The 14,207-nt window shown below is 41.5% G+C and overlaps 1 protein-coding gene across 1 annotated transcript in view; it reads left to right on the top strand.

The window, feature by feature from the left end:
* The window catches only part of PCDH15 (protocadherin related 15), an 812,634-nt gene that overhangs the window by 540,486 nt on the left and 257,941 nt on the right, over nt 1–14,207 (top strand). The window contains exon 17 of the mRNA XM_026651074.1: nt 3,685–3,813. Coding sequence (XP_026506859.1) covers nt 3,685–3,813 — 129 coding nt within the window. The remainder of the gene's footprint in view (nt 1–3,684; nt 3,814–14,207) is intronic.

Raw genomic sequence — 14,207 nt, 5'->3', positions numbered from 1 at the left:
GTAGACAGTTGAGTCATTTACAACCCATATTAGGTCTCATTCTCATCTCTAATAGAGATTGGTTTAAGCCCTCAAGTATGAGGCTTAATAACCCTTCCACAACATTTTTATTACCTGTATATTCTATATGCCCATATAAATGTCCAAATTGTTTTAGAATCTTAAGTTCTTGGCCTCAATGACTTCCTGTGGCAGAGACTTCCACAGTTCAGTTATACATAGTTTGAAAAAAGTATTTCCTTTTATCATTTTAGAATTTCCCTCCTTTTAATTTCATTGACTGTCCCCTTGTTCTTGTGTTTTGAAACTGGGAGGACAGATGCTTCCAATCTACCTTCCCGATAGCATTCAATGTTATATGTACTTTTGTCTTGTCCTGTCTTATTCATCTGCTTTCTAAGGTAAACAATCCTAATCTTTTCCATCTCTCTTCCTATGAGTATTGTTCCATGAGCATGATCATTCTCATCCTTCTCTTAACCTCCTGTAGTTCAGCAATATCACATATATAATTACATAAGAACTTGCCAAAAACAGCGTCAGCCCTGCAATAATATGTATAGCAAGGCACACTCAAGGTGAAAATAAAAGCAATGATGGAAAATTAAGACCTAGGTTCTAAAATGAGCCCTGTCTGATCTTATAATGATCCAGTAGCCCTTGGGTCTCTGCCAGTTATCTCTAAGGTAAAGAGCCCAGGTTCCCAGTAAACCTCTTCAGATATCTCGGAGGTGGCAGTAAACTCGTTTCTTTCCCCCATATTACCATACAGATTGAGGGAAAGTCTGCTTTACCCTTTTGTATTTTGTTGGGCATCTTGTCCCTTTCTCACTCAAGTTTCTCTTTTTTCTTGCTTTTCACTGATAATTGCCCATTTCCCTCTCTGATATGTCTCCTTCCCCCCCTCGCCCCGAGGCTAATCCCTGCGCTGTAAGAATTCCTGAGATTTATTGCAAGTTCCCCTCACATCAAAATTGAACTTATGTTAAAGAATGACACAAAATTGCACCCCTCCCTTGAGTGGCTGAAAGCTGAAGGAAAGTGTTTTGTTCCCTCGTATGTGCCTTTCTAGAATTATACCAGCATTCAGACTGATAGACTGTATTTGTGGTAAGGCCATAATGACCATTTTGGCAAAAAACAATTGTGCAGGGGCAATACAAGATGTCTTAGAGACTGGGATTTTATTTTTTTATTAGAAAGATCATTAGGCGGTCATAGGTCACATTTTAGATCTGAATTTTGAGATGGGATTGAGTATGATAAGAGAAGCTCTCTTTATTGGTTTAATGTTTAATAGTACTGTTACAGACCATCATTACACAAAACTCTGGGCATTTATGGGTGTCATTTAAAAAAAATGCTTGTGATAATTGAATTTTCCACAGTACGTAGATTTATGTGTGTAATATGCACGTGCGCGCACACACACACACACATTGATATTCTTTTTTCTTCAGACACAAAGTTGGATCTGTAAGCAAATCAGAATAATAATTTTACTTTCATAAACTTGATTCAAAAGCAATCAGACAAAATGTGTTTTGGCTGCTGAGTAACAAATCTAAATGTTCTAAATGATGCACTAGGCTGACTCACTATTGACAGCATCATGAAAGCAACAAGCACATTGTAGAAACATTCCATTAAAGTTTCTTTGTAATAGAAAAAAAAAATCTCTCAAACTGACAGCTATTTATTTTCTGATGTCTATGATTTCCATGTCATGTTTTCTCAGTTTACTAAATCTAAGAGATTTTATTTCTTTTCATTGTGCAGAATCAGATTAGCTTATTAAAACAAATTGAATTCAGTGTGCTTTGTGTATCATCAACAGTGAATGTTCTGGAGCCTCCTTATTGTTGACAATGATTTTGTACATCTTTAAAAAAAGAGCTTGAGCTTCCTAAAATAAGTTAAATATAGGAATGACAAGTTTCAGAAATAAATAGTAAGCAACTGAGCAAAAAGCCACTACAAGAAGCTAGTTAATTGCACCATTATTTTCATATAATTTTTAAAATACTTTGTGTGTGTTTAAGTATGTAGTATATTATGTCAAAACAAGACAAATGTATGACTGAGTATTGATTACTCGTTAAAGCATCATAAATATAAGAAGAACTGAATAATAAACTCCCATCGACAAAGCCAGCACTGGAGTTTCAGCCTCACCCTGCTGTCAACCCAGATCCATATTGGACAAAGAAAAAAGATGGCCTTTGCAGCCTGACCTAAAGGTTAACAAACCTGGGCTATTACAGACTGGGAAGAACTGATTTCCAAAAGAATGGGGTCCTAGTAGAGACCATCCTACAAGCAGCTTTCTGCTTTTTAATACCATTGAAGCTGTAGTTCAGACCCCTTCATTGACAGCAACTGTGGCCATGTCTCATGAGGAAAGAGGTTGTCTTGTTGGGCTTGTCTACTGGGTCTCAAGCCAGGGTGTAAATCTATAGTGCACAAGGTTCGACACAGTAACTTGCCACACGGACACTGCTATGGTACAGTGAAAGTCTTGGAGTGCAGTTTGGCATAGCAGTGACCACAGGGGACTTGACTGCATGGCACATCTTTGCACTGTAAATTCACACCTTGACATGAAGCTCAGTAACTCAGGGTGTAGATAAGTATATGCCGACAGACAGTGCCGGCTTTAGGACGATTCCCCCCATTTCCCTGAATCGGGCCCCGCGCTCGTGCCTAAGAGGGCCCCACGCCCTAAAGAAGAGTGCCTAACTTAGGCGCCTTTTTAATTTTTACTCACCCGGCGGTGGTCCGGGTCTTCGGCAGCACTTCGGCGGCAGATCCTTCACTCGCTCCGGGCATTTCGACGGCGGGTCCTTCAGTGCCGCGGAAGACCCGGAGCGAGTGAAGGACCTGCCGCCGAAGTGCCGCCAAAGACCCGGACCGCCGCCGGGTATTCAAATCGGGCCCCGCACTTCCTAAAGCCAGCCCTGCCGACAGATCCCGGTTGTTGGCGGGCAGGATTGAACCGGGGACCTCTGCAGCTTAGTGCATGAGCCTCTACTGCATGAGCTAAAAGCCGACTAACAGCCAACTGTTAGCTAAGGGTGTAGCGCAGACTCATTTTTATCTCTCTTTAAGTGGTCTCAGTGCCACTAGATGGGACAGAACACCACACCCAGAAGGTGTGTGGGTTACACAAGCACTTAGTGTAGGTCACAGGTCAACTTATATTAATGATTACATTTTTAAAGATAAAAATTTTCTGTGGCCTGCTGAGTATGCTACAAGTCTTTGAACAGATTACAGTTAAACTAAATGCTACATCCTGGAATTTGTACATGAAACAGAACAATTAGTTTTTATGAGTTTTAACAAGAATTTGGTCAAGGGTCAAAACTAGCTATTTCTGCCAGAAAACATGGTGTTTCATGATGAAATACAGGGAAGGAAGAAAATCACAAATGTTCATGTTTCCCAAAGGTACGTGAAATGGATCCATAGTCTTTGCTTTAACACACCCTCCATTCCCCCAAAAGCTGACAAACAAAAGGCAAAACTGACTAATGCTTGACTTTTCACAGACCAGGGGAAGAGTGATATTTTTAATTTGTTTCACGTTTAGTGCTTTTTCACAGCAGAGCTCTAATCATACATAGTAGTAAGACATCATGTAAAGTGCAAATATTTGGCTCACTATTTTATCTTTCCCTGCAGACCTCAACTGCCACTGTTAATGTGGTGGTGACCGACGTAAATGACAATGGACCAGTCTTTGATCCCTTTCTACCTAAAAATCTATCTGTACAAGAAGAGGAAGTGAATGCTTTTGTCGGGCAAGTGAGGGTAAGTTAATCACGGTGTGCTTGAAGATCACAGTAAAAATGTTAGAGACTATGAAGCATAGAATTATTTTAGTTTAGAAGCTAAATAGTCGGCAGTATAAATATACTGTGCTTTTTGTCTTTAAGTAGAAAAGTTTACAAATTTTGCTTTACTTGTTTTAATTTAACAAAAAGAATGAGGAGTACTTGTGGCACCTTAGAGATTAACAAATTAAGGTAGTCTCGTTAGAGTTGGTATGGCAACACCCACTTTTTCCTGTTCTCTGTGTATATATATCTTCCTACTGTGTTTTCCACTGCATGCATCTGATGAAGTGGGATTTAGCCCACGAAAGCTTATGACCGAATAAATTTGTTAGTCTCTAAAGTGCCACAAGTACTCCTGTTCTTTTTGCTGATACAGACTAACACGGCTACCACTCTGAAACTTGTTAATTTAGTTTTCTTTATTTTTAATTCTGCTATGAGCTGAAGGGAATTATGTATTTATACAGCATTTAAAATAAATTTGTATATTTTCAGAAACATCTTTTAGTAATGTCTCATCATGATGCACTTACATATCATGCCATACTGTATGCATTTTCATACTTATTTCTTTATTTTATGGACATTTGCCAATGTTAATATTTGTATAATTCACTATGAATAGTTAATCAGTATTAGCCCCAAAGTCTTATTGAAAATGTGGTGACCCATTTCCACTGAGAAGGTATGGAGTAAATTTTTTTATTAAATGATAACTTTGGAGCTTCCAATTCAGTTCTGTAGTGAAACTAGAAGCAAGAGCAACTTGAAACTAACCAGGCTACCACTGTTAATGAGAAACCTTAATGTTAATGGAATTGAATATCGTCGCAAGACCACAGTCTCCTGCTGCTATAACAGTTAATTTCTATTCTACCAAATGATTGATGTTTCACGTACACCAATTGCTAAGATTAGTGAGGGGGAAAAAAGCAATTAGAAATCTTTTAATTTGATCTAAATAAATTGTGTTGATGTTGTAAAATTAGTTTTTGAGTCCTGGCTTACATTTGGAATCTTTAGTAGTAGTAATTTTAAGCTGTTTATTTTTTTTTTATAATATTTTGTCACTCATTGGGACATGCTGCCAAATGAAGAATTTGTCACTCAAAATATTTTGTTATTTTGTGTTGTTTTCTTGGCAGTGCCCCAAGTGTCAGCAAGCTGAGGTATGTGGGTCAGGCTTTTGAACTAATGGACAGGATTTAACACAACTTAAGAAATAAAATAAAATAAAATCATGTTTTACTTTTACTTTTACATCACTTCTTCTAAAACAATACCCAGGAAAACCCCTCTGCTCTTATGTGTCTTTGTTTTGGACAGTACATATGCCTGTGTTTTAGGTGAAGGCTGCTATTGTTTGTTTTCTGGTTCCATAAAAGAGCACAATAGTTTCTTATAGCTGTGTTAAATGAAGGGCAGTGCTTCCGCCCACTAGTTTCAATGATATTTCACACAATCCACAATACTATTTATTTTTCTACATCCTGATAAGGAAGTAAATGTAAAGCTCCCAACCAGAACTGAACTTTTGATATTATGACTGGTTGCCAAGAAGATGGGAATCATATGATTGGCAGACTGTTTTTCTTTTTAATTATCTTAATCCTGCAGATAAACATTTCCCCCCTTCCCCCCCCCATAGGAGATGAAAGGGTTTTTAGTGAAAGCTCCTTCCCAAGTTTATAAATAACTGATGCATCATTTCTAAGAAAAATCTGACAATGTTAAAATTATAATAAGAGACTATAAAAAGTTGCTACCTCCCATGATTCAGTACGATTCTAATTCATTTTAATCTTGATCTCAAAGCCCTCACTTCTGAGATAAGGTTCTAATAAATTTTACTTTGTTTCAACCAGCCCACAGATAAGGGATATAAGCAGGCCTGGGGAGAAATAACAGCCATCACAAGAAAGGGGTAGAAAATACTGAATGAGGGGTAGAAGAGAGGGGATAGAACACAAAATGCCAGATGGAGGAACAGTTTGAAGACTCAGTAGAGAGCTAGATAAAGTTTTCTGGAATGCTAGGGTAGAGCTAGTGAGCCAGGATACTGCTGGTCTTCATGCTGCATCGATGTGGGTTTGACTAGTTGTGATTCTTATCAGATCGCTGCTGTTCTGCATGTATGAGAGAGGAAGAGGATTGGCTTTTATCTGTATAAGTATGATTTTGTGTATATCAAGAAAATTTGCTCCCTATAGTTAGTAACGGGGGTGGGGCCAGCCCTTGCAAATAAGGTTACCATATTTCAGGTTCCCCAAAAGAGTACACTGCGGAGGGGAGGGGGCGAGGGAGAAGAGGGAGCTGAAGGACGGGTACAATTGGGGAAGTTGGAGGGGGTATCTGCAGCGGGGTACTTACTGGAGATTGGGGGCAGTGTTATTCCATGTCATAGTGGCATGGTGGCTGGCACAAGCCCAGGACGCACTGCCGATCATCAGTCAGTCCCTCTCTATGGGACCCCTCTCCGCAGGGCTGGGAGCCAGGGCCTGGGTGGGTATGATTCAGCAGCTGTGGCTGCAGGGGAATGGACCAATCGGCTGCCAATGCCAGAGAGGGAACCCAGTCAGGAAGTGGACCAATCGGGGCTCTCTGAGCTGCAGCATCTTTGAAAAAATCCCAGACATTGCCTGTTGTTTGAAAAATCTGCCTGGACAGAGGATGGAGGCTCAAAAAAGAGGCAATGACCAGGAAAACCTAGCTGTATGGTAGCCATACTTGCAGATAGCTCCTCAAAAGGAGAAAGTGTTATGAAGAATGTATTCCTGCTTTAAAAAATAAAGCTTAGCAAAGATTCTGGTGACTGATTAGAGGGAGCTCACATTTAATTTATTTATTCAAGGAGCTACATCATGGCTGTAAGGTTAAATCAAATCTTGGCTGCAGTGGTACACAAGGATATTCCCCGTGTCTCTTTTTCATATGCACACAAACCAACCAGCAGATGGGAAACTAAACTTACTTAGGGCTTGTCTACACAAACAATTTGTTTGCAGCAAGCGGGGATGTGACTCTATCCCGCACTAGCCTGCAAAGGGGTAACTGTCCATCTGGACCCTGCTGAAGCTCATTGACAGTAAGTTAATGTGCTTTCATCTAATAGTCTTTCAAGAAGGAATAGATCAAAGTGTATTAACAAACTGTTAATGCATATCTGCAGCATCCGTGTGGATATTGAGTCCTCGGCAGGCTAGTGTGGTGTAGATTCACACCACAGCTTACTGAGAACCAGTTGTTCATGTAGACAAGACCTTAGATTGTAAATTGGCAGATTCTTCAACTTAATCCTCCTATTCAGGGGCAACCTGCACCCTCCATCCCCATGCCAGATATGAGTCTGCAGCCACTCACTCTTTCCATCTTATTTAAAAAAACAAAACACAAAAAACTAACTTTACTGTCACTACTTCTAACTTAGGCCCTGGACATAGCATCCCAGGTGATAGGCACCACAGGCAGGTGCACAGTCACACATCCCCCCTATGTCCTGTTTGTCCTTTTTCTCTGACCACCTCACTGTCTCATTTTCCCTTCATATTAAACCATTTCTTTTTAACACAGCTTTTAAGAAGACTTTTTTTTTCAGAAGTGAGATGTCTGTTTCTCCTTGACATTAACCATAATGCTGAGAACACTGATAACTAGAGCAGGGATTTTTCTGTCAGGTTGATTTTCTGATGGAAAATGCAGTTTCTGGAAAACTGAAAATTTCTGCAGGAAAATACTGATTTTTGCAAAAAAGAGATTTTTTGTTGAAGTGATCCAAAATGTTTAATTTGGAATTAGTTCAATGAAGTATTAAACTGCATTGCCTTATCAACTTATTGCAGTATGGGAGTTGGGAATATGGGAGTTGTAGTTCAGGCCCCCATTCTTTCCTATATGCTGAGCTCCCTGGAGGACTACATTTCCCATAATGCAACACACAGCATTGCATGTCCTGTGAGTCGCATCACTCTGGTTGCATTATGGGAGATAAAGTTTGGCTAGGGAAACTGGCTCACCAGAAAGAATGAGAACATTAGACTCCTGAACTATACTCCCATATGGCAATGAGCCACAATGAGAAAATGCAGCATAATGTTTGAAATGACTCAAAAGAAAGCATTTCCCGTCATTTCAACTTACAGAAACAAAATATTTAAATTTGTGGAATGTTCATCAAAAATGTTAAAACAATACATTTCAAGATTTCCAAATATATATTTGTAATTTCTATTCTGTAAAAAAATTTCAGCTTTTCATCCCAAATTGGAATGGTAACAAATGTTGAAATGATGGAATTTCCCACACAATGTAAATTCTGAATTTTACTCGGTTGTACTGGAAATGCTTCCTTACTGCTTCTGTGGTCCCATATTGTTACACTATCATTAGTCCATAATTCTCTCCCCACTCTGGAGCATGATGCATCCATGATGGAAACTGTGGAGAGAGGAACTGATGGGCCGGTACGAGATCATAATAGCACTAGAGGAACATTATCAATAGAAGTGAGAATAGTAGCATCTGAGGAGTAATACATGTGCTTTCAGCATCACTGTTAGTATCAGAGTCACGGGAACTCATAGTGTGCCTAAGGTGTACCTAAAAGTTTGCTAATGAGGCCTGGAGCATTTAGGCCCAGATTTTTTAAGGTATTTAGCCATTGCTATGTTCAGTGTTACAAGTCTCATTTTCAAAATTTAGGCACTTTTGAAAATGAGATTTAGGCTCCCAAGTCATGTAGGCCTTGCAATGCTGAGAGGAGCAACACCTAAATACCTTTAAAAAACCTGGGCTTTATTGCCTACGAACCCTTAGAATTTTCCTTTATTTTTCACTCTCACTTCTCAATGGTCTGGCAGACAAGTCAAATATACATTTAATTTAATTGTAGTGGGATATATCAAGGAAGAGAATACCAAACATAAAAATGATATTTGTTGAGGATTAACAAATCTATAAGGTTATGACAAGGTATATAGGTCCTCCTTAAATTCCAGCATATAAGGGATTACAAATAGAACCAAGTTCCCTGCCCATTATCTGAGTGATCTGGGGTGGGGATATAAAAGAAAATAAAAGCTGTCGTAAGGAAGGTTTCCTAAAGGGAAAAGGACATGCCCTCTCCTCTGAGCCCTCTCCCAGTTTGCTGAAAGCTGGAAAGGCCTCTATTGGCTGTTACCAAGTCTTCTGTGTTACTTTGATTATGGGTTGGAATTTACTTTGTTAATCAATCTGGCCCTGAGGAAAGGGAGTTGAGTTGGAGTTTGGCCTTTATCTCCTCAGCTGGTGGATCTGCCCATTGGCTTCCAAAGGTGTGTATGCATATATCCTACCTTTTTATTAAATTTTGGTAAGCATGATGTTAATAATACAATACATTAAGAACATCATAAGTGGACTTCGGATTATCTTACTGCAGGGTGTTTTTAAAGAGAGGGAAGATGTAGGGAAACCTCAGAGAAGGAAGGTACGTTGGGAGTTGGGAGAGATACCAGTGAGTTAGGGGTAAACTTTCTGTTTTCTCTTTAGTTAGTTTTTATGGTTTTGTTATGAAACACATGACACAAATATATTGTAGTTTTCAATACTATTATTTGTTATACTTGTGAATCACAAGAAGGGATTGTGCTGATGGATGATATTTTGGGATAAACTCAGAGTGGAGAGGCATTTTGGATAAAAACAAAAAATTCTAATGTTTATCTGCATATATTTGGGTAATTAAGCGTGATTAAATTCATCTTGTTCTTTAGCATGATTTCTGTACTATTTTCACTGACTGAGTCAGAAATATCGGGAGAATAGCATTTTATATTGTATTTCTGCTTTCAGAGCTAGCCAAACCCAGGAAGTGCAGAACAAGGGGTAAAACATAAATATAGTATATAATATTTTCCTTTTCCTATTTAGAATCTCAGCCTGAATTCAGGTTTGGTTTGGTTAGAGGTTTTAGTTGGCTCTTACTTTATCTGAACTTGTTCATTCTTTCCTAATAAGAAAAAGTATACTAGTAGAACATGTCCTGAATCTAGCCGGAAAATATGAAATCCAGAGCAAATTTTGCTTGACTATACATTGCACTGTTTATTATGAATTTTTCCTTAAACCTGATAGGAAGAATCCCATCAATCATAAGTCAGTGATGGAGTTTCAGTGACACTGAAAATATGCACAGTAGAGAATTCAAAAGGCATTTAAGATATCTTAGATAAAAGGGAGACATGAGAAATAAGACAAATCCACTGCATGTCACCTCCAATGTCAGTTCAAATCCATCCTTTATAATCATGTGCCCAGCAGCAGCACAGTCACAAGACAATAGAATAGTTGAACTATTAAGACAGGACTGTATTAACCAAAAGACCCGCAAGACAAGGAAGATAAAGGAAAGGAGAGAGGAGGGAAACATGAATTCTTCTCCCTGTCCCCATTTCATGAAATATGGATAATTCAGTAAAAAGTATATTCATTATTGGGTGTGTTTTTTTTTTTAGTGAGTTTGACTGTAGTTATTTAGGATTTCTTTATCTTAAGAAAACAAAATTGATATTATCCAATAGAAAAACTGCATCTTTGGACGAGATTTCTCTTCACCTCCAATTATATTACTCATTCACGAAGTCTGATTTAATGCAAATTGCACTTCAGGTTGTATAGACTGCTTCAGCAAAGCTTTATCTGGGGCTATATGGGCACAAACAGGACATGAATTTAGGCACTAATCGCTATGGGAACTGGGTTCTTCGCCACACTGCTCTGCTGCAAAAGTGCTCAAGCCGAGATGCCGTTCCTTAGAAAAATAACTCAGTGAGCTTTTGTCAGCACTGTCATAGCTTAAATTTGTCACATTGAAGTAAAAGATCAGTGATTTCAAGGGCTCCTTGAGGACCCCTTTCTCTTTTGCTTCAATGTGACACTATTTTGTAAATGTTAGTTTTTCTCAATAAATATACTTACATGGTTGCTGTTTTTTCTCATCTTAAACTATGGATGTGACATTTCAAAGCAGTAATAAGTATCTTTAAAATCCATGTTGTGTTTTTTTTAGGTGCCCATAAGGTACAATAATCCTCAAATAATAAAATCAGTTCACTTTTAGTTTAGATAAAATTATAAGATGGAACATGTCATCTCAACAGCAGCTCCCTATCTTAGCCATTAGTGTAATTTCTAAAACATACAGAATCTGAAATATTCAAAAAAGCCTTTTGATAGCTTATTCCTATAAGCTGCATGATAGAACCAATTTAGATAGAACCAAAATAAGGCTGTATTTTAAAGAAGCCTTATTGAGGGCACAGGAACAAACCATCCCGATGTGCAGAAAGAATAGCAAATATGGCAGGCGACTAGCTTGGCTTAACAGTGAAATCTTCGGTGAGCTTAAACTCAAAAAGGAAGCTTACAAGAAGTGGAAATTTGGAAAGATGACTAGGGAGGAGTACAAAAATATTGCTAGAGCATGCAGGGGTGTAATCAGGAAGGCCAAGGCACAACTGGAGTTGCAGCTAGCAAGGGATGTGAAGGGTAACAAGAAGGGTTTCTACAGGTATGTTAGCAACAAGAAGAAGGTCAGTGAAAGTGTGGGCCCCTTACTGAATGGGGGAGGCAATATAGTGACAGATGATGTGGAAAAAGCTGAAGTACTCAATGCTTTCTTTTGCCCCAGTCTTCACAGATAAGATCAGCTCCCAGCAGCGCCGTATTATTGCCTAGGCCGACAACGCCTAGGCCTAGGGTGGCAAATTTTCAGGGGTGGAAGCTCCCCTCCGCGCCCCACCCCCCTGCTCCAGCTCACCTCCGCCTCCTCTGCAAGCGCGCCACAGCGTCCTGTTTCTCTCCCCTCCCAGCGCTTGCGCCGCGAAACAGCTGTTTCGCGGGGCAGGGAGGGAGGGGGGAGGAGGGGGAACACCATGCGCTGGGAGAAGAGGCGGGGCCGGGGGCGGGGATTTGGGGAAGAGATCCAATAGGGGAAGAGAGGGGGCAGAGTTGGGGCGGGGACTTTGGGGAGGGGGGCGGGAAAAGGGCGGAGTTGGGGCGGGAAAAGGGCGGCAATTATTTCCTGGCCTAGGGGCGGCAAAATTATTAATCTGCCACTGGCTCCCAGACTGCTGCACTGGGCAACACAGTATGGGGAGGAGGTGAGCAGACCTCAGTGGTGAAAGAACAAGTTAAGGACTATTTAGAAAATCTGGACATGCACAAGTCCATGGGTCCAGATCTAATGCATCCAACGGTGCTGAGGGAGTTGGCTGATGTTGATTGCAGAGCCGTTGGCCATTATCTTCGAAAATTCGGGGTGATTGGGGGCGGTCCCGGATGATTGGAAAAAGGCAAATATAGTGCCCATATTTTAAAAAAGGGAAGAAAGTGAACCCAGGGAACTACAGACTGGTTAGCCTCACTTCAGTCTCCGGCAAAATCATGGAGCAGATACTCAAGGAATCCATTTTGAAGCACTTGGAGGAGAAGAAGGTGTTCAGGAACAGTCAGCATGGATTCACCAAGGGCAAGTCATGCCTGACCAACCTGACTGCCTTCTATGATGAGATAACTGGCTCCGTGGATATGGGGAAAGCGGTGGATTTCTTGACTTTAGCCAGCAAGTTAAAGAAGTATAGATTGGATGAATGGACTATAAGGTGGATAGAAAGCTGGCTAGATTGTCGAGCTCAACGGGTAGTGACCAACGGCTCGATGTCTAGTTGGCAGCCGGTATCAAGCGGAGTGCCCCAGGGGTCGGTCCTGGGGCCAGTTTTGTTCAACATCTTCATTAATGATCTGGATGATGGGATGGATTGCGCCCTCAGCAAGTTCGCAGATGACATTAAGCTGGGGCGAGAGGTAGATACGCTGGAGGGTAAGGATAGGGTCCAGAGTGACCTAGACAAATTGAAGGATTGGGCCAAAAGAAATATGATGAGGTTCAACAAGGACAAGTGCAGAGTCCTGCACTTAGGAAGGAAGAATCCCATGCACTGCTACAGGCTGGGGACCAGCTGGCTAAGCAGCAGTTCTGCAGAAAAGGACTTGGGGATTACAGTGGACGAGAAGCTGGATATGAGTCAGCAGTGTGCCCTTGTTGCCAAGAAGGCCAATGGCATATTGGGCTGTATTAGTAGGAGCATTGCCAGCAGACTGAGGGAAGTGATTATTCCCCTCTATTCAGCACTGGTGAGACCACATCTGGAGTATTGCGTCCAGTTTTGGGCCCCCACTGCAGAAGGGATGTGGACAAATTGGAGAGAGTCCAGCGGAGGGCAATGAAAATGATTAGGGGGCTGGGGCACATGACTTACGAGGAGAGGCTGAAGGAACTAGGGTTATTTAGTCTGCAGAAGAGAAGAGTGATGGGGGATTTTATAGCAGCCTTCAACTACCTGAAGGGGGGTTCCAAAGAGGATGGAGCTCGACTTTTCTGAGTGGTGCAGATGACAGAACAAGAAGCAATGGTCTCAAGTTGCAGTGGGGGAGGTCTAGGTTGGATATTAGGAAACACTGTTTCAGTAGGAGGGTGAAGAAGCACTGGAAAGGGTTACCTAGGGAAATGGTGGAATCTCCATCCTTAGAGGTTTTTAAGGCCCGGCTTGACAAAGTCCTGGCTGGGATGATTTAGTTGGTGTTGGTCCTGCTTTGAGCAGGGAATTGGACTAGATGACCTCCTGAGATCTCTTCCAATCCTAATATTCTATGGCCTTGGCTACACTTGCGAGTTACAGTGCTGTAAAGGCTCCCCCAGCGCTGTAACTCACTCCCCGTCCACACTGGCAAGGCATTTGCAGCGCTGTATCTCCGTGGTTGCAGTGCTGCATGTACTCCACCTCTCCGAGAGGAATAGCGAGTATTGCACTGCCGCTGCAGCGCTACGGCACCAGTGTGGGCGCCCAATGTGCTGTGAATGGCCTCCAGAATTATTCGGCAGTATCCCACAATGCCTGTTCTAGCCACTCTGGTCATCAGTTCAAACTATACTGCCCTGGCCTCAGGTAACCAACCACGTGACCGACCCTTTACATTCCCCGGGAATTTTAAAAATCCCCTTCCTGTTTGCTCAGCCCGGCGTGGTGTGGAGTGCTATCAGCGAATCTTTCCGGGAGACCATGCCTCCACGCGCCAAGCGAGCCCCAGCATGGAGCAATGGCAAGTTGCTGGACCTCATCAGTGTTTGGGGGGAGGAAGCTGTACAGTCCCAGCTGCGCTCCAGCCGTAGGAATTACAATACCTTCGGGAAGGTATCAAAGGACATGATGGAAAGGGGCCATGACCGGGAGTCCTGCAGTGCAGGATTAAAGTGAAGGAGCTGCGGAGTGCCTACCGCAAAGCCCGCGACGCAAACGGCCGCTCGGGTGTCCCCTCCCCCCCCCCCCCCCC

The sequence above is a fragment of the Terrapene carolina genome, unplaced genomic scaffold (assembly GCF_002925995.2).
Source record: "Terrapene carolina triunguis isolate 2854851 unplaced genomic scaffold, T_m_triunguis-2.0 Scaffold95, whole genome shotgun sequence".
Taxonomy (NCBI): domain Eukaryota; kingdom Metazoa; phylum Chordata; order Testudines; family Emydidae; genus Terrapene; species Terrapene triunguis.
Note: the sequence above shows the minus strand (reverse complement) of the source record. Positions and strands in the feature narration are given on the sequence as shown.